Source organism: Serpula lacrymans, assembly GCF_000218685.1.
Source record: "Serpula lacrymans var. lacrymans S7.9 unplaced genomic scaffold SERLAscaffold_8, whole genome shotgun sequence".
In the NCBI taxonomy this organism is placed as follows: domain Eukaryota; kingdom Fungi; phylum Basidiomycota; class Agaricomycetes; order Boletales; family Serpulaceae; genus Serpula; species Serpula lacrymans.
The window spans coordinates 2,228,378-2,248,054 of NW_006763297.1; the positions used below are offsets into that span (position 1 = coordinate 2,228,378).

At 45.2% G+C, this 19,677-nt stretch overlaps 6 protein-coding genes across 6 annotated transcripts; 3 read left to right on the plus strand and 3 right to left on the minus strand.

Annotated features, from left to right (window-relative positions):
• Positions 1-331: 331 nt before the first annotated feature.
• Positions 332-1,140, minus strand: SERLADRAFT_470746 (uncharacterized protein; the record flags this gene model as incomplete). Its single annotated transcript, XM_007319763.1, has 3 exons — positions 332-383; positions 451-539; positions 608-1,140. 2 exons carry the CDS (start codon positions 1,047-1,049, stop codon positions 493-495), a joined length of 489 nt encoding a protein of 162 aa, XP_007319825.1.
• A 92-nt stretch (positions 1,141-1,232) lies between these two features.
• Positions 1,233-3,047, plus strand: SERLADRAFT_470750 (uncharacterized protein; the record flags this gene model as incomplete). The annotated part of the gene is made up of 6 exons (XM_007319764.1): positions 1,233-1,599; positions 1,676-1,843; positions 1,919-2,105; positions 2,249-2,308; positions 2,381-2,855; positions 2,914-3,047. The coding sequence occupies 5 exons, from the start codon at positions 1,327-1,329 to the stop codon at positions 2,755-2,757; spliced, it is 1,065 nt and encodes a 354-aa protein (XP_007319826.1).
• Positions 3,048-5,489: 2,442 nt separating this feature from the next.
• On the plus strand, positions 5,490-7,646 carry SERLADRAFT_470753 (uncharacterized protein; the record flags this gene model as incomplete). The annotated part of the gene is made up of 7 exons (XM_007319765.1): positions 5,490-5,750; positions 5,830-6,061; positions 6,120-6,160; positions 6,248-6,408; positions 6,498-6,661; positions 6,777-7,336; positions 7,420-7,646. The coding sequence occupies 7 exons, from the start codon at positions 5,712-5,714 to the stop codon at positions 7,471-7,473; spliced, it is 1,251 nt and encodes a 416-aa protein (XP_007319827.1).
• A 193-nt stretch (positions 7,647-7,839) lies between these two features.
• Positions 7,840-9,210, minus strand: SERLADRAFT_349434 (uncharacterized protein; the record flags this gene model as incomplete). The annotated part of the gene is made up of 7 exons (XM_007319766.1): positions 7,840-7,964; positions 8,032-8,161; positions 8,245-8,391; positions 8,458-8,641; positions 8,699-8,768; positions 8,834-8,902; positions 8,985-9,210. The coding sequence occupies 7 exons, from the start codon at positions 9,208-9,210 to the stop codon at positions 7,840-7,842; spliced, it is 951 nt and encodes a 316-aa protein (XP_007319828.1).
• Positions 9,211-11,854: 2,644 nt separating this feature from the next.
• SERLADRAFT_392921 (uncharacterized protein) lies at positions 11,855-12,303 on the plus strand (the record flags this gene model as incomplete). Its single annotated transcript, XM_007319767.1, has 1 exon — positions 11,855-12,303. One exon carries the CDS (start codon positions 11,890-11,892, stop codon positions 12,058-12,060), a length of 171 nt encoding a protein of 56 aa, XP_007319829.1.
• A 3,918-nt stretch (positions 12,304-16,221) lies between these two features.
• On the minus strand, positions 16,222-16,671 carry SERLADRAFT_392923 (uncharacterized protein; the record flags this gene model as incomplete). Its single annotated transcript, XM_007319768.1, has 2 exons — positions 16,222-16,488; positions 16,565-16,671. A coding segment is annotated over one exon (185 nt), but the record flags the coding sequence as incomplete, so codon positions are not given.
• Between the last annotated feature and the right edge of the window lie 3,006 nt (positions 16,672-19,677).

Sequence of the window (19,677 nt, forward strand, 5' to 3'; positions counted from 1 at the left end):
TGGGCAGTCATATGAACGATCGATCCGAAGATACCGAATAAGATTGTTTATTATAGCGTGTCCGAGGACGAGCACTGGAATAAAACAGTGATAAGCACTTATAGACTAACCTTTGGTGTAATCGACGTTGCGTAGCAGGGCCGCACCCCGACCTGTGTTTGAGCGAAGTATGAGATCATTGGTCAGTATAATGGCAGGTAATAATTTCAGCAACTATCAGCTCCCCAGAGCTAAAGCAAGTAAAGCCGTTTGCGTATGGTTCACAATCGCAAGTTATTTTTCAGCACATAGATGTCAGCTGATTTCTCCGAAAACAAGTCTCCTGATGATGATAGATGATACAACGTAATGCATTGATAGAGGACAAATATGAAGACGCGAAACTGGGAAAACATGTGATCTCTAACAGTAAGCAAGACGCGAAACCATTCAAGAAGGAATGCGGCTTACCAGACGTACAACACAACTAGTAGCACTATTGGAACAGAGTATTTAGCTGAAGGTTTTAATGAAACTCTCCTGGAATGGATCGCCAAACTCTACGAATGAAGATATGGATAAAAAAAGTATGAGAATTGTCGTCAAAAGCCAAGACTTTCTCTCTGACCTTTTCGCAACTGCTCTGCCAAGGGAATGTCAATAAAATCTTCCTTGTCCCTCCTCCCACCGTGCTCCCCTCGCGCCCATCCGCCGCCGCCGACACTGCTGTTACTTGCACCGATGCCACCGCCTCCAATGTTTGGATTTGAAGGGTCAGTTCCGGATCTTTTAGATCCCCCGAGTATACCCATTGCGTCCTCCCTCCTCCTTGTCTTAGCATCTCTATGCGAAGAGGCTGCACCAAAGCCAGATCCACCAGGTAAGCGCCGTTTTGATGAGCTGGACCCTGGAAGCATTGCAGATAGGTTGTTGTACATTTGGGAAGCAGTTGCACCTAGTTGTACTTGCTGCTGCTGCTCTCGTAAGAGTTGGGTCAATTGATACTCATCAGGTGGTGGGGAGCCCGACGATTCTGAAGATATTGGGGAACCTGGTTCTGGAGAATTCATTGGTGTATATTGGCTTTAGTGTAATCTGAGATGTCCAAAATGTCTTATAAAACAAAGGATGTCGTAGATAAGCTGAAACTTGCCTTGTGTTGATTGCGTTGACTCGGACTCGGAGGGACTGATAGACTTGGATTGCGCGCCACCGGGCACGTGCTTTCCGGAATTGTGCCGTAAAATTATCGCGACGCGTCGTCGAAACGACGGCGTGTGTCCCATTCTTGTTTTTCAGGCTTGAATATCCCAGTGGTCTCTTTTACTTTGTTTCACGCTGCAGATCATGTCTTCAGTACGAAAAACCATACGCTCCATGCGAATCTTGGCTCTTCCACTTGCTCGACCCAAAATACCGCCCGAGGCGGTGTCAAACCCGAATGCTATATACAATCCAAACCGAATGTTAATTTACTATCATTTTCATCTCATTCCTTCAAGTACAAGCGGAACCCAAGAGAATGGTCAGTCTAGAATAAAACAGCTGATGACACGAGCGTCAACCAAAGCTGCGGGTGTATGGGCTGGATTTGGAAAAGCACCCGAAGGAACCTGGAAGGTATTATTCACCTTCCCCTTCAACTGGCTTGCTGCTTTCTCACAAAGGATCGTGGATAACTGTTTTTGTGTCATAGTTAAAGACCTACGAGTACGGTGAACGCCTTGTCGACAGGATTGACTTTGAAGAGCTTGCTTTAAAGAGTGTTGACCCGTCCCTTGGGCCTTCTATACCACATCCTGACGTCACTGGGCAGAAATTAGAAGATTTACAAGAAGGTAGTAATATAGAAAAAAGTCAAGATGTAAGTAATATGATCCCTCGTAAACGAGTGATTTCATTTTTATATTGGTTATGGTGACTTATTGGTATCCTCTAGAATCACATTTCGCTCATATACCCTCCATCTGTCTATACATCATTAACTACAACGGCTGCTTCTCAACTTACGCATCCTTGCATTATCCATCTTCGTGCCCTTCTTACCACTCGAATACCTCGACATCGTAGAGGGTTTTGGGCATGGATGATTATTGCTCCTTTCACGGCGCCTTTCATGCTTATCCGTGAGTTATTCTATCCTTAATATCTCGTAGGATTTGTCTTTCGTTGCGATTATGGCTCGGCATATGGATGCACCCCCTCTTTCGCTCGTTGGGCTTGAACAATCATTAAAATAATGTGAACATATCTAATACATATTTGGCAGCTGTGATACCCAATCTTCCATTCTTCTTCTGTGTTTGGCGTTCATGGTCCCATTATAGAGGTAAGCACTCTTCCCTCATATAGTGGTCATTACGTTTTCACCGATATCGTTCACTGTTCCCATCACGATAAGCCTATCGAGCATCGCAATACCTCTCATCCCTTCTCGACCGTAATCTAATCGTACCAAAACCAAGCGAGGAGCTTGATAGTTTATACTTGGCACATTCTTCTACTTTGCGCACTTCCCCAAAAACGCCGTCATCCACCCCATTACCTTTCGACAGTGACCCCCCTCTTAATTCCGATGGATCAATATTATCATCGTCAACACCCCCTCCAGCTGATGAAACGAACGCTGCTGCCAATTCTTCTCAACGTCTTCTATTAACGCGTAAATCTATCCCGGCCATACTTGAACTATTTGGTCTTCCCTCGACTGCAGGGGCTGACATGTATCGCGCCTTCGAGCAAGTCAGGGGGCGTATTGGGGGAAATACTGGAAGGTGAATAGAGGTGTAGGAAATATAGATTATTCATGATCATTGGTACAGCAACACGTTTTATGAAAAAACGTTTTAAGTTCATCTCGGAGCTTGGTGCATTGCGTAAGCACGATACTTCCACATGTTGTATCTGTTGTAACTTATTACATCAATCTAACAGAGACATTCTCATCTCTCTAAGCACGTTTCTGCTTGTCGGGTAAGACCCGCCGCATTCCTGTCGTGAATCTTTTCTATGTGATATCGGCATCTGTACAATACTTCAAGAAATTGCATCTCTACGTTTATGCCTTTTGGGGACGAAATGAAAGGCGTGGGCAGAAAGCCCTACAGTTACCACAAGGCTACAGCATTACATAGTGGATCGATTGGAGTCCAGAAATACACATCCCGCGTTATACTCAACTTGATCCATGAGTTGGTTGAGCGGTTTAATCGAAGGTCACGCCCAATGGAGTCAAATTCCTCGAACTCTTGAGGCGCAAACTTTGTGCAGAGTTCCCTATCATTACGTATCTGAAGAATCCCGAGTCATCCACCCAGTAATCTCCATGCCTTTAGAAAGTGTGGGATTGTGACAAGCCCGAGAAGTCGGCTTTACTGGCATTTTCAAATCTGTAATCGAGAAGCATTTGGCGTTAACGTTAGTATAATGAATGTTAGTCAAATCTACCATATCATTCTTGTTATCGTCCATTTACCATTCGACTGGGTATACTTAGATTCAGGATTATTTATGTACCTGGCATTGGATGTGATGTCATGTTGGACTAGTTCGCCTCGTCCGCATCAGAAACGGCTGTCAACGATGTCCGATTTTAAATCCTTCTAAGCTTCAAGAACCAGCTCAGAATATGTTTTGCCGCCTCTCGTAAGCCGCTGAAAGAGCTTCGACCACAATCCGGCCCGCCAGTACAGAAGACTAAATCGAAAGAACGATGGTCCACTGGCAGATGCACCCACTATCCGGCATGGTGGTAACGTTTCTACCCAATCCTGCGGCAGCGATTTCAAAGCCGTCGATTCGTGATGGAGTCGAATAAATGCTTATGAGTTACCAGAAATTGACATCGTTAAGCGATACAAGGGTATTTCGATGTCCCAAGAAGAAATTTGATGACGGAGAGCCATACAAGAAGACCGAGGCACGCATCTTAAACGAGTCTCGTCTTGTTTTTGGGCTGGGAAATACGTGGATAGTCAAGCATATGAAAGTATTGGGGTGGTGTGCAGTAACCCCCCGTCTGGTTTGTAGGATTTTGATATTTCCTCGGAGTGTCGGAAATAGGGGCTTGGCAAAAGCGAAGGTACAGCAAGATGCTATCAAGTTGCGCGGCTAGTTCGCAAGAGTTTCTATGAGCACCCGCCAAGGCGAACAAACATGCTAACATGGCATGGTCACCACAGAGCTACTACTTTGGATCTAGTGAGTTGATATTGTCTTCCATGTCGTATACGGCATACTTGCCACAGTATCAGACCATGGTCCGATCTTGCCGCGATCGAAGATACCTTTTGCCTACATTGGGTAAACTGGAACGTTTTCTTTGCTTCTTGATCAGAAACGATTGCAGTGTGGACGCTACGAAAGCCAGCCTGGGCCAAAGAGATTGATGACAAGGCCTACCGAGGGGATCGCTTGAATATCGGGCGTAAGAGGTTTGTGTCGGCGATGTCCGTCTGACACTGAGGTATAGCATTGTCCACGAGAAGTAGGACATTAAATATATATCTTGGATGTGCTGAACTGCTCCTCGAGGGCGTCCCACGCGATTTTCTTTCTATTGACATGCCGCAGAGATTCAACACAGCTGTACGACTGTACAGTGCCATTGTTTGTGAGAATCCCAAGGATGTACTTTATGAAAGGCGGATGGAATTGGCATTGCGTCAATAAAACAAAGTGAAAAATGTAGCGAGCTTGAATCCTTGAGATGTGTTCCAGAATATCCACTGCGTATAAGAGCGTGGCAGATGTTTCGCAAGAAGTTCCTCGCGCCCTATACTTCCGTGTTTACCGAATTAAATCGGAAGGGTCGACTGGAACTAAGCTTGGCATGGAGGACTTTACTGTATAATCCAATTACACATGGAAATAATGAAGATCAGCATCCTTCTCCTGGGCTGATATTGCACATATCGCTTGTTATCCCAGTTTTATACGACAACGAGATCGACCACTGCTGCGTATTTTAAGATCAGCGAAGATATTAAATGGAGAAGAATATAACAGAAAGAAAACAAAACAAGTACTAACTACACCGAGCAACTGTCCACATTGCTGATTCAGACGCGTAATGGTAGAGGTCTAGAGCTCGAATATGACAGCAACAACGGTTCGGTGGGAAAAGGAACAGCCAGACAGGATAACTCGTATTTTGTAGGTGTTTTATTACAGAAGTTTTGCGTCTACATTGATATACCTTCTTCAAATACTCCAGGGTGTGCAGCGGCTGGTTCCAATAACAGAATGTCATAGAACAGCTCCATGAAGTTCATCATGCTCACTGTTCCTATGACATTCTGAATCAGTTATTGGACCAGTCGCTACACAACCTGGGAGTATTTGTAAATCGATTGAATTTTCAGACGCTGCCAACGGTGCGAGATATTGTCATGTTACAAAACAAAAGGCATAAGCTGACCCATCGCGGAGTGTAAATATTCATACTCATACTCCGCACCCAATGATGATATCACATTCTTAAGTTATGGCTTATAGCGCCTTGGTACCTTAGCCGCAGCATGACGAGTCCTCCTCGCCGGAATATACTCTTACTATCGTTACCAATTCATTGCCAACGCTGAATACCACCTATTTTGTGAATACCAGGTCTATCCTCATAGGCGTCGAAGACCGGGTCATTGGTTGTTGCATGCATATCGTGTGAAGGCCGTCGCCAGGAATATCAGGAAAAGCTGAACAAGGTTTAGAGAACGATTCAACTATCCTCCATCATGTCTTCTATCATCGGCCTCTTCAAACGGAACTATACCGTAAGTTTGGGATGATCTTCACCATACTTGGATGTGTATATGTTGCCTATCAAACTGACGAGCTGTCACTCATGCGCAGGCGTTCTTCAGCCCGCCAAAAGTACTCAAGTCAACTAGCGAACAAGGCTCACAGATTGCTCCGCTCAAGTTTGGGATCTTAGGCGCCGCAGCTATTGCTCCGGCAGCACTTATCAATCCTGCTCAAAGTCATTCTGACGTCGTTGTATATGCTATTGCTGCGCGAGACCCTAAACGTGCTGAGGCCTTTGCCGAAAAGTACGGAATTGAGAAGTGGTATGGAAATTATCAAGGTAAGACTGGCACTCTGCTGTATAATCCATTATGCTGATCATAAACGTGCGAATATAGCCTTGTTGGATGATCCAGAAATTGATGCTGTATACAATCCGGTAGGTTGCGTGTCTTCTCACACCCTGTATAATAGTCCCCACCATTCTACCTTCTCGTAAGAGTCACTAATTCTGTCTTTGAAAAAGCTGCCAAATGGGTTGCATTATGAATGGACTATGAAGGCCCTTGCAGCTGGAAAACATGTTCTCCTCGAGAAGCCAAGTGGTGATACAGCCGAGGAGACGAGGCGGATGTTTGACCTTGCTGAGAATAAAGGGCTCATCCTCCTTGAAGCCTTTCATTATCGGTATGTCCTACTGTCTTTCGTTTTTTTTTAAGTGAATCCATGGCATTCCAATCTCATTTCTTGCCTCCACTGCGATATTATGCTACCAGGTTCCACCCTGCCATTCAAAGAGTCAAAGACATAATTAACAGCGGTGAACTTGGGAAAATTAAACATATCAGCGCATCTTTGGCTATTCCCAAAGGCATTATTACTGGAAATGACATCAGATTGGACTACAATTTAGGAGGTGGGGCGATGATGGATTGTGGCTGTAAGCTTGAAATTTCACCTTCCTATCTATGTATGCTGATTTATGTCACACACATGTATGCTCACTATATGACCTTGCTAAACCTACTACTTTATTCAAATCGTCTCACGCATAGGCTACCCGCTGAGCTGCCTTCGTTATCTCACTTCTGCGAACCCAATTTCCGTCAATGACGCCAAGGCGACTGTCTACCGCAGAAACACGCTTATTGACACGGGCATGGCAGTGAATTTGACCTTCCCTTCAGCCTCACCCTCTTCGTCACCTCCCGAATCTCAGCCCGAGGAACCAGTAACAGCCACCCTCGTCGCAGACTTCGCTACTCCTTGGATTTTAGGGGTTCTTCCGCGAATGCCACGCATATTTGTACTTGCCGAATGTGAGCAAGGATCAGTGGAAATGTTCAATTTCGTTATGCCCGTGATATATCACTACATCCAAATTCGCCCACTACAAGGAAAAGCAAGGACAGAGAAAGTGTACTCGTTTCGTACAGCTACGCATAAAGGTACCAGCGAAGACCAGAATGAGAAGAAAGGCGAGGAATGGTGGTCGACATATCGCTATCAGCTCGAGGCTTTTGTGGACAAGGTACGGGGCCGTGAGCCACAGACATGGGTAAGTAGGGAAGACTCGATTGCAAATATGGAATGGATTGAAAAGATTTACGAAAAGGCAAGCTATATTTTTCGAGCATCCACAAGACTTGTCTTTTCTGGTGATGTCAGAATACTCATGTAACGCTTGATGAATTACAGACTAATCTCGGGGCTCGACCACAATCCAACTTCCAACTTGAATCATCCGAATGAAACTGATTCGCACAAGTCCTTTCTTAAACCCATTATTGTGAATTGTATCTTGATTAAGTGGATCGTCAAACTATACAAAAGCTGTGTCAATACATTTTTTGAAACGTTAAATCTTTCCGTACCAGCGCGGCACTGGAATCATGCTGGCATATGTGGTTGGACTCCAGTCCAGCGAAAGAAATTGCAGATAATGATGTATAAGCCAATGGCAGCCGTTCTTTTTAAAACATGCTCGGGTTTGTCTTATCGGCGCGACAGAAAAGTCCCTCGAGAAAAAAAAATTGGTAATTTCACATGAAGAACTTCGACACCCAGATAAAATAATGTGCATGCAGGGAATTTCAAGAAGAGCGGACCGCGTTACCACTATGTGCAATAGATAGTACCGATGTAGATACCCTGGTATGGTCCAAGGTGGTCCAGAATGTCCCCCTCAAAGACGTTAGGCACTGTCTTAATCGTGCACTGGCCATCTGTCGCATCGTCGTCACCTAGTGGGGTTCAATGCTGTCAGAAACGATATTTCCGATCAGGAAAAATTTGACAATGTATACTCACCAGGACATTCGACAGCATCACCTGGTGAGACGATGTGCACCTCGCCTTGAACGTGTGAGAATCCCAAGAAGCGACCTGGGACGATAGGGATTATATCCTTCTCGTTGTTAATCCGCATGAAGTTTGTGATCTGAAGTGGGTGCAAAGGTCGATCATTAGCGGCCATAAAAGGGAAATACGGTAATGTAAAAAAAAGGTATTTAAACCACTCACCTTGGAGTCAAATAAGCTAGCCCAAGCAGGATTGCCTACACGAGGCGTTCCATAAGTGACACCTTGAATCGCAATGTTCGAAGGCAAGTTGAGGGCCATGAACATGCATTCAAGCTCGGCTAGGGCACCACCCAATGAGTGGCCAACCTATTCCATACAACAAGAGTCTGAGTCGGAACTTTGAGAAACCACCACGAAACGAGATATACTGACCAATATGACGTTTTGTGCGTTGTTGGCTGCTATCAGCGTTTTCACTTCCGCAAGGATTGCCGGAGCAGTCTGTGCGTGCTCGTTGGCGAAGCCACTGTGGACTTCAACACTGCTGTCTACACCAGGGAAGAGTGTTGGGTCTAGATTCTCCATGGGGATGTTTGCATCGGTAAGGTCGGACAAACTGTCTCAGATAAAGTTAGACAGGATTATCAAAACATTGAGGTGTATTTGTACTAACAATTGTGTGGGGTCTGTTCCTTGATGAGCTACCACGACAGCATTCTGCGTAGGCCAATAACCAACATAATCTGGTGCGAATGAATTATGGTGAGAAGGGAATTCAATTTCATGGGCGGTGTAACATAATTCTTACAATACTGAATGGAATCGCCGTCTCCACCAGTAAGCGAAACCTGGAATCCAGGCACTGCTTGGCATGCCTCTACGCAGTAAAATGGAATATTAGTTACCATGTAGCAGACTAGTCTGTAATGAACGGACGAACAATAAAAAAAACAACGTACCTCCACATTGCCAGCCAGTTACGATGCTAGGACTACAATAGGCTGCTCTAGCGAACTCTGTGAACGGAGCGAGGTCATTCAACTGAGTGGATGTCATTTGTGTGAGGGATGAGACTTGTGCACGCCGAACTGGCGCGTTTGCGGAGGGAACTGCTGCAGGAGAGGCGAGTGCACCCAAGCTCCAGAGAGCGAGGGGAACAAGGAGGGTGCTTGCAATGGTGTGCATAGTGAACAGGAGCGCAGGTCCACTTTTTGACTGGGTAGTATTAGGAGTAGAGAGTAGAGATCTACGTCGAGAATACTAAACCAGCCCAGATAAGACCGCAGTGCGACATCATTCCTACATCCAAGACAACCTGAATTTATAGAACTGGGGCGAGATGGTAGTACAATATACACGGCAGGATGAAAGAGACAGCATGCGGTGGCACCGCCATTCCCATCAAGCGAAAGGACGTGACTGGGAATTAAGCCTTGCACCATATGATGCAAGGTACCGAAGTGCTAAGACAGAGGTAGTTTAGCCAAGGAAACTTGATCAAGTGACGAGCCTTAGCAAGGCTTGACCTGTATTTTGGCGTAAACAACTCACCGTCTCGGGCTGGCAAATGAACGGTCGGACTGGAGGATAGAATCACAAGCATTGTATAGTTCAAATACGTCGAAAAGAAGCCTGGGGAAACCCATAAAGAACATTGGACCACGCGACGCGGGGGACTCAGAGGCACCTGAGAACGGGTGATGCAGGCAGATGTCCTGGGGACAGTGGTCAAGTGACCCCGCAATTCCTAATCCGACCTGATCACTGATGATGATGATGAAGACTACAGATATTTTTGTATGGTCGGCTCTAAGCTTATTCGCTGCTTTTGATAGAGTGCCAGCAACGATGATGTGAATTGGAAGCGCACCCATTCGCTAACGTGGTACACTGAATAGCCAATGGCCATTGACAGTACTGAACATTCGAACGAATCCGAAGCTGACTCGGCAGACGCCGCGACCGACTACGAAGTGGCTGCAGCTTTGATTTGGAGAACCTTGAGAGTCTGTAGTTACAAACTTGTCGGAAATGATGTCAATGTTGATCTATCTGATCCCATCACAAGTATTTTATACTCAATTCAATGCATGCCTACAACGGTACGTCGCAAGTGCCACGCTTATCCAACACGGTCCTATCTGTCATATTGCGTCAACGCCGTCAAGCAACTTCCAGACAAGGTTTTCTTGAGATACTTCACTGAATCCTTCAAATTGCGACATGTGTTAGGATGTAACGAGGACCGTTACGAGGTGCCAAATGTACAGAATAGATACCTATGTACTATGCGCCTGGTGTCAAATGGGCTAGGAAAGCGAAGATCAGACTATCACACCATGAATGCCTAGAGGGTAGCATTAACAGGATCTAGGAGAGCTAACGATTCTCTAAAAGCTTTGTCGCCTGCACCTATGCGACTTAACTCCTGGTGAAAAGTCGCATTTCAAAAATCGAGAGAAATTTTGAAAGATCGACAAATTAGTACAAATAACGTGAGAAATGTAGAAAAATCGGGAAATTCTTAAAAGTTGATAGAAAACAAATCTCCAAAAAAAAACATCATGCAGACCTTGTTTGATTTCGGGCTCGTCATGCTCTGCACAGTTGCTCGTGCTGTAGTGCCATTTGACTTTTTCCATGCAATGAAGTGTTTAAAGCTGTGAATATCTGACTTTGTCAGATTGCTTGGCCCAGAAACAGAGGATGGGGGGACAACAGGATGTTAATGTTCAAAGAAATGTATTCCAATCCTTATGCCATCAGGTCAGGTGACTGTACCGCCATAGTTCATATTCATCTTTGCTATCTCTTTCTTTCCCTCAGTTGGTTCTTCTACAACTGAGGGTATGTTCATTATTCATTTTCCCTAATGTACTATATACAGATCTTATATATAGGTGTTCACACAGGACACTTGTATCCACCCAACAGTTTTGTTTGTAGGCCTGTTTGAAGAGGAGGATAATTGGCAACAATGCCATGACCTTGAGCAGAAGTGTGCACAATTTGATCAAACCCATCCAGAATATCAGTCCCCTTGTCCTGGTCGTCATGAAAACAAAACAAAATTCTGCCAAGGTCATGTAATGCCTCAGCAGGAGCCAACAGCACCAGCAGATGCTGGCAGGATGACAATGTCTATGCCAGACCTTGTATGAAACCTTTAATTCCCACCCATTCGCAATTACAAAATTTAAAGTGTCCGCTAAGATATACAGGGCTAGCTATATGCCTATATGCTGGGGTTTATGCATATATATGTGTACCTATCATTTCCATACCAGAGACCAGGACTTTGGCGTCTCCAAAGGAGATATTTCCTCAAGTCCAAACCTCCTGAATCTTTGAAATCCTCAGAATTATGCTCCTCATAACCTACCAGTTGGCATAATCCTGTACCCCACCCCCACATGATACCCCAGACTCCCATTCCAATACTCCTGCACCAGACTTCTAGTTCACCATATGCTTTCCTACGTATGTTCTTGTACTCCTCATGGACTCTGTAGTTTAGACCTTATGATAAATGTTTCTCCCTTGCTAGATAAATGTCTGCATGGAGTTACTTTTTACAAGCTCCTACTCCTCCAACAGTATATAAGTTGTAGCTCCTGTACTCCATTCCTGCAGTTTGAATATCAACTAGATTCCCTTGCTTTTTTATAAGTCCCTTTCTAAGTCTTTCCAGTTCTTATCTGAAAGATCTTTACTCTGCTCCCGTTTTATCCTCTACTCTTCTCCATCCATTCCTATGAGTTAGGGACCAAGGTCCGCAGAAGGGCCTAGTGCATGAGCTAAGCCAATTCCCCACCTCATACTCTGTTACTGTAAGGACCGTTTTACTATTTTCTTATCTTTGTTATGTCTTGGTTCTCGAACACTTTTCCCGTTACACCTCTGGCTCTAGGGCTAGAGGTATCCTTTGCCATCTTACTTCTCATAGCCCTCACAGGCTTTCTTAACCATCGCTACCACTTTATATCACAGATCAGAGACTGGGCATCGCTCCCAGCCAGCCAGCACACTGGGTAGGGACTGGTAGTAGGCATCTCGCCAACCAGCTCCAAGCCCCAGTAAAGCCTGGTGATACTAATAACGCCTTATCTAGAATCGTACCTCATCATGAGGATACGGTTCCTGACCACGCGTGACAATCTTCTATTATTAGTACAAGTCTCTCACCTGCTGATTAATCAAGCCAGAAGTCGTACGATAATTACTCCCCATTTTTCTTATTGGTTGATTAATTCCTCAGACCACTTTTCGTATATTCTCCTTTCGGTCTGAGGAACGGACAAGTTCTCTATATAAAGACGTACCTATTCATGTATAGCTCCTTAGCTTTCTATTACTGAATTTACCCGCTTTACTCCTCAACAAGAACCTTTGAAGCCTACCTCTCAAAGTCCTCTACTCGCTATATTTGCTAGCGTCTGTCGACCTCAAGCTCACTGGACCCTTACTCCCTGCAAGTGCAGAAGGAGATAGGTTTAGTTCTTGTTATAGTTTATCGTTGCCTCACAGTTACCCCCTACTCCATCTCCGTACTCCGTAAGGTCATGGTTCTAATAGTACCCAAGCCTGTAACTGAAAAATGAGTAGTGTATATGTTTATGTATGTGTAGTATACAGTTACCTGTATCAAAAATATGTATCAAGGGCCTTCATCTTTGTCATCACTGGTGTACAGTATAATGCATGAGCAAGACCACCCCTCCTGTTGGTAATGGCCCACTTCTGGCCAACAGATACCCTACCAACAACACACTGTAAACAGGTTATATCCTCTACCTCTAGCGGGCTGAGTTTGGTGTAATAGTGTACATCAAGGGGATCTACTGCTTCGATGCTACACATAGTAATTATTAAGAACAAAGCTTGAAGGAAGTGTCTAGCCACTTGCTGAGAGCAATCAGGGACTGGAACTAGAGTCCAATGTGAGTAACTATATTATTAGAGAGTATGACAGGTATACAGTACCTAGAGTCCAATGTGAGTAACTAGAGAATAGGAAGCATTGGACTCTGCAGTACTGTCCGAAGTTTTGTAAACAAAGGTAAACAAAGCAGCCATAAAGGCGAAATAATAGAGAACACAATCAATAGTGAATGATAGAAGAATAGATAGAGAAAGGAATGAAAATATATAGGTAGCACAAAGGTGCAGAATCACCAAAACTAACACTCCCCCCTGATGCTGCACCTCCCAAGCATCAGCTCCCCCCTGATCTAATAAGTCCCATCATCTTCCTGAACACTTCCACTTTAGGCTTGGCAAGAGCCTTGGTCAACAAGTCTGCAGGCATTTCAGCAGTGGGAACAAAGGTAGGAGCAATCTGCCCAGAGTCAACAACATCTCTCAACCAATGCCATCGCAGATCAAGGTGTTTCATCCGACCATGGTGCTCAGGGTTCTTGGATACAGAGATGGCAGATTGGTTGTCAATATAAAGGGTGGAAGGAGAGGTGATAGGATAGCCCATTTCCTTCAACAAATTTCGCATCCAGAAAATCTCTTTGCCAGCCTCAACAGCAGCAATGTATTCTGCTTCAGTGGTGGACAGAGCAACAATGTTCTGAAGCTTGGAGCTCCAGGAGACAGCACCAGATCCCATCTTGACAATATAGGCACCAGTAGAACGACCAGAGTCCTTGTCACCACCATGATCAGCATCAGAGAAAGTGGTGAAGAGTTCAGTGGAATTGGGATCAGGACCAAGGACAAGGGAATGATCAAGGGTGCCTTGCAAGTAGCGGAACAAGTGCGTGACAGCGCTCCAGTGAGTAAGACCAGGATTAGAGTTATATCTGGAAAGGACTCCAACAGTGTAGGCAATGTCAGGACGAGTGGTAGTGGCCAGATACATCAGAGCACCAACAGCAGCAAGGTAGGGAATGTCCTTCATCAAAGCAGCATCACTGGATGTTTTGGGAGACATGTCCTTGGTGAGGCGCAAACCAGGATCCATGGGAGTGGACACAGGCTTGCAGTCCTTCATGCCAAAGCGCTCCAGAATGTCCAGAGTGTACTGATGTTGGGAGAGGGAGATGGTGCGATTACTTAGGTCTCTAGTGATGGAAATGCCAAGTAGGTAAGAAGTAGGGCCAAGATCACGAAGCTTAAAGTGCAGGGAGAGGTCCTTGACAGCTTGGTCAAGTGCAGAAGTAGAAGTGGATGCCAGTGTCATGTCCTCAACAAAGACAGGCAGGATAATGTGCACATCAGCTCTGTTAAAGACATAGATGGCAGAGTCTGAATAAGTACGCTTGAATCCGAGTTTTTCAAGCACAGTGTGCATCTTCTGGTTCCACATTCTGCCTCCCTGCTTTGTCCCATAGATGGCCTTGTCCAACTGGCAAACAAGATTGCGAGGACCCTGATGGAATCCCTCTGGCTGATGCATGTAGACCTTGACATCCATGACTCCATTCAGGAATGCATGGGAAATGTCAATGGAGCGCAAATGGAGGTTGTGGATGGCTGCAATGGCAAGGACAACTCTGATGGATGATATGCGGACAGTAGGTGCAAATATTTCGAGGAAATCAAAGCCAGGGCGCTGGTTATAACATTTGGCCACATATCTGGCCTTGTAGCGCTCAACAGTGCCATCTGAGTTGCGCTTGATCTTGAAGACCCACTTGCCACCAATAGCCTTGACTCCAGGAGGTAGTTCCACTAGTGACCAAGTACCATTGTGCTCATGAGCTTGAAGCTCTTCCATGGCTGCCTCTCTCCATTTATCTGCATCAGGACGCTTCATTGCATCTGCAAATGACCTAGGCTCAGCAGAGTCTCCAAAGTGTGCCACTTCATCATCAACTGCCTCAGAATCACTGTCATCACTCTCAATGGCAGGAGTAGGTTGTCTGTGTTGAAGCCACCATGGTCTAGGTGGTCTCCTAGCCCTTACAGGGTGTCTCAGTGCAATAGGCAAGTCAGGAGAAGGTGAGCGATGAGGAGGGTGATTTGGAAGCTCAGGAGGTTGATTCACAGGTGGTTTTGCATCAAGGTCCAAATGAGGCCCATTGTCAGGCAATGGTTGAGGCTGCTGAAGCGCAGCTGGTGGGCCCATATTGCCCCCTGGACCTGGTGCAGGGACATCCTCAATCAGGCCCAATGGCATGGATAGCGAAGGTGGAGTGGGAGGTGGAGGTGGGACATTGTCAGAAGACCTCTTCAAGCCAGGGAAGTAGCGCTCATCAAAATCAGCTCTCTCAGAGATAACAGTGTGCTTGGTGGTAGGATTGTAGAATTTCCATCCCTTGTATCCCTCAGGGTAACCAATGAACACACATTTCTCCATATGAGAGCCAAAGACGCCTCTTTTGTCCTTTTGCACATGCACATAGGCAGTGCAGCCCCAAACGCGAAGGTGAGACATGTCAGGCTTGCGTCCATACCACAACTCAAATGGAGTGGCATGGGCCACTGCATCAGTGGGACACCTGTTCCAGACATGCACCAAAGCGGACAGACATTCACCCCAGAAGCTGTTAGGCAATGCAGACTCTGATAACATGGCAGTGATACGCTCAGTCAGAAGTCTGTTTGCTCGCTCTGCCACACCATTCTGCTGAGGATGATTCCTGGTGGTATGCTGTCTGACAATCCCATGGTCATCTGTGAATTGCTCAAATTCCTTGGACATGTACTCTCCCCCTTTGTCATCGCTCAGAGCCTTGATTTTACGCTCCAATTGAGTCTCAGCATAAGCCTTGAATCTCTTGAAAGCATCAAAGACACCTGACTTGGCCTTGAGAGGCACAACAACACGGAATCGACTGTGATCGTCAATGAAGGTGACCCAGTAGCGATAACCAGAGAATGTGGGGGAAGAGACTTGGTGTACATCAGAATGGATGAGGTCCAAAGGATGAGCAGAGCGAGTATCAGATGAGGGGAATGGATTGGCATGCATCTTGCCAGACAAGCACGGTTCACAGACAGGATCAGGAGCAGCCTTGGATTCCAGTGTAAGCCCAGTGACCAGATCTCTCTGTATCAGTCTCTTGACATCAGCATGATGGTGGTGAGCCAATCTGCGATGCCAGAGCATCAAATCAAGTGGTATAGTCGCAGTAAAATGTCCTAATTCAACACAAGCAGCAGTAGATCCATCAAGGAATGCTGCACTGTTGTCATTGATAGTTGCAGTGAACAAGAGAGTGTTGTCACGCATAAAGGACATGGAATGAGACGAAATAGTGACATTGAAACCACTTTGACGAGTTAAATACAAGACTGAGAGGAGATTATTTCGAAGATCTGGTACATGGAGCACTCTAGAGAATTCCACAGCCCTAGCCACTTTGCCATTCATCACAGGATTAAACACCACAGTACCAACACCAGCTGAATAGACAACAGTGTGATCAGCCAGCTTGATTGGCACACGATATGGGGTATAGTGGTGCATCCAATGACGATGAGGTGTCATATGAGAAGTGGCGCCTGTGTCTGCATTCCAATCAATGTCAGCATCAAGTTGGAGAGGGCAATGAGGATCAGAGGGATGAATGGAACGAAGACTTGCATTCCCAGCTGATTCAGTGACCACAGTAGATGAATTGGCATTGTTGGGCGAAGATTTGGGCTGCTGAGAGGTATTCTGAGAGTTGCTGGAGCCTGCCTGAGCCTTATTGCCACGCTTGTAGCGATTCTTAGCACCCTCCACTGCCTGTTGGCGACTAGCAATGTATCTGTGGCATTTGTCTTGGGTATGACCAAGTAAACCACAGAAATCACACTGAACGCGAGTAGAGGTGGTGGATTGGTTGCAATGATGGCAGTTAGGATGGGTGCAGGTGCTATTGGCAGTGGTAGACGAAGAATGCAAGGCAGAATCGACTTCAGCACGACGACGGCGATTGACCTCTTCAGCAAGGAAAGCATCCCTGAGCTGGGTCTTGTCCAAGGTGCCCAAAAGTAGTAGAGATGAAGTGAAGTGGGCATATTGATCAGGAAGCGCCCTAATCATGGCCATGTATGTCAATTCATCGTCCAATTCAGACAATGAGAAGCCAGTAGGACGAAGATTTTGAATCTGATGCATGCCTTCGTCAATTCTGGTCATAAGAGACTGCAGGGACTCGTCCTCCTTCTTTCTGATAGAGAAGAAGTCATCATAGGCATTAAATCTCATCCCAGGCTTCTTAAAGACGTGCACAATTGCCAGTTTCTCCCAGATCTTGACAGGATCATCAATGATGCCATCAAGATGGATGCGCTGCTCTTTGGTGACATTGAGATATAATGCACCAGCAGCCTTTTCAGCTCTCAACTCCCATTTCTCCATTGCTTCAGCGTCAGTCCCAGGACACTTTTCAGCGCCAGAGACGATCCTCCACAGTCCCTTGGTCATCAACCAAGCTTGCATTTCACCACTCCACTGGGAGTAGTTAGTGCCAGACAAGGGATGGAACTTGGGATCAGAGTCAGACATGATGGGTGTTGTATAAGACAATAGAGCAATGATAAATGATGTAGGAGACGGCTATAGGCGATGGAATAGTGGCAAAGACAATGGGCAACAGTAGGAGGCGAGCAGATAAGATGGTGAGGCGGTAGAGAGAGGATATGGAGAGGGTCAGAAAGTGCAAGGATAGGTCCAAATAGGGTCCAAAAAGCGTCCAAAAGCGATCCAGGAGGGTGCTAAGGCTTCCTAGTGCTGCTACAGGGTTACGCCTGTGTTCCCCTTTCAATTCCACACTGATATTAACAGAGAAATCGCCTCGAGACAGTGTTGGTTAATAGGGCTTGTATATGAGTCAACAAAGTGACTTAAGCTCCCCAAACACCGCAGACTGAGAGAGGCTCTAGGCAACAGCAAACTGAGGCAATGCAGGCGAGCTTCACAGTCTATAGGCTTGTTCTATCTGATAATGGACAGAGTAGAGAAGATTGGAGCTTTATGCACACACCAGATATGCCAAAAAGCGAAAAATAGGGCAAAAAGTCGAAATTGATGCAGAGACAGATAAGATGGATGGATTGCCACCAAATCAGAGGTATAGGGAACGTCTTTATAGAGTAATAGATGGCCCAAATATCACAAGAAGTGAAGCACAGGATGTGGAGATATGCAATAGGAGTCCAATAGGGGTGAAAGTGCCAAAAATGCAAACTTCACAGAGGATGATGGAGTGGATGGATTGCCCCCAAATTGACGGTGTAAAGTGCAATAGTATAGGGTAGTAGATGGCTCAAATAGGGCCAAGATCCGAGCACAGGATGTGGAGATATGGAATAGGGGGCCAAAAGGTGATCAAATGATGATGAAGGCTCACAGAAAGATCCAGCTCAAATCCAACCGCTCTGACAGGTCTCCTAGGGTTATTTAGGCCGTAGAAGACGATGGTAGAAGTTACAGGACGATCAGATAAGGATTGGGCGAGATATGGATATGGTGCAGATAAGACCAAAAAAACGTCCAAAATGGGGGTAACTTGCAACAAGGAGTTGTTGTTGGAGATCAAGATGAGATCAGAGTAATCTGAGGTGATGGATGAGATAATAAGAGTCCCAGAAGACAATGGTTACGATGGATAAGCAGTAGGACACTTGGATGGTGAGATATGAGGTCAGGAAGATGGCTAGAGCACAGGGCTCATAACCTATTAAGAACAAAGCTTGAAGGAAGTGTCTAGCCACTTGCTGAGAGCAATCAGGGACTGGAACTAGAGTCCAATGTGAGTAACTATATTATTAGAGAGTATGACAGGTATACAGTACCTAGAGTCCAATGTGAGTAACTAGAGAATAGGAAGCATTGGACTCTGCAGTACTGTCCGAAGTTTTGTAAACAAAGGTAAACAAAGCAGCCATAAAGGCGAAATAATAGAGAACACAATCAATAGTGAATGATAGAAGAATAGATAGAGAAAGGAATGAAAATATATAGGTAGCACAAAGGTGCAGAATCACCAAAACTAACAGTAATAGTGGCCAAGATTATGGTTTTAGACTTGCAAACCTTGAGAATTGGCATTGTGGGGAGAGAAACAACTAATATATGTTGTAATCGACCAAGATAGGTCTTCTTCTTGTAGACAAGCATTCAACGGTGTTAGTGAGTGTACTTATCTGCGGGGTGTTCACACTTTTCACCAAGTTGGCACTTAAATTGCAAGATCAAAGGTGTCAGGCAACTAGTATGAAGCTATATAACAAAGCCAATGTCAGGCCAAGTTCTTGTGATAAGGTGATGGAGCTGAGTATAATGTTTGAAGAGTATCAATATGAGTGTGAATCCAAACCAATATTGAACTAAGGAAATAATACATCAAATATCTACTCCTTATATAGTGGATAACAAGGGCCAGACCAAAAGAGGAAAAAAATTAAGAAAATAGCCTAACCAGGCAACTAACCAAAAAGAAAAGAGAAAGAAGTGATACAACTTATTTGTAATTACTGGTCATGTGGGAAAAGTCCTTAGTAAGGGATGTGCAATTGGCTGTACCAGTAACCTCATGGGAAGGTGCTGAGTCACAGTCTGTTACAATGCACAATTTTTGGACCTTTAAATTTTATTCTCCACTTCAACTTTCTTCTGTAGTTTTTGCACGCTGTGCCATGCGGCACTTTCCATTTTGTTCAAACAACACTTTCTCGCACTGCACTACTTTTTTTTATTCTTAGCTACAA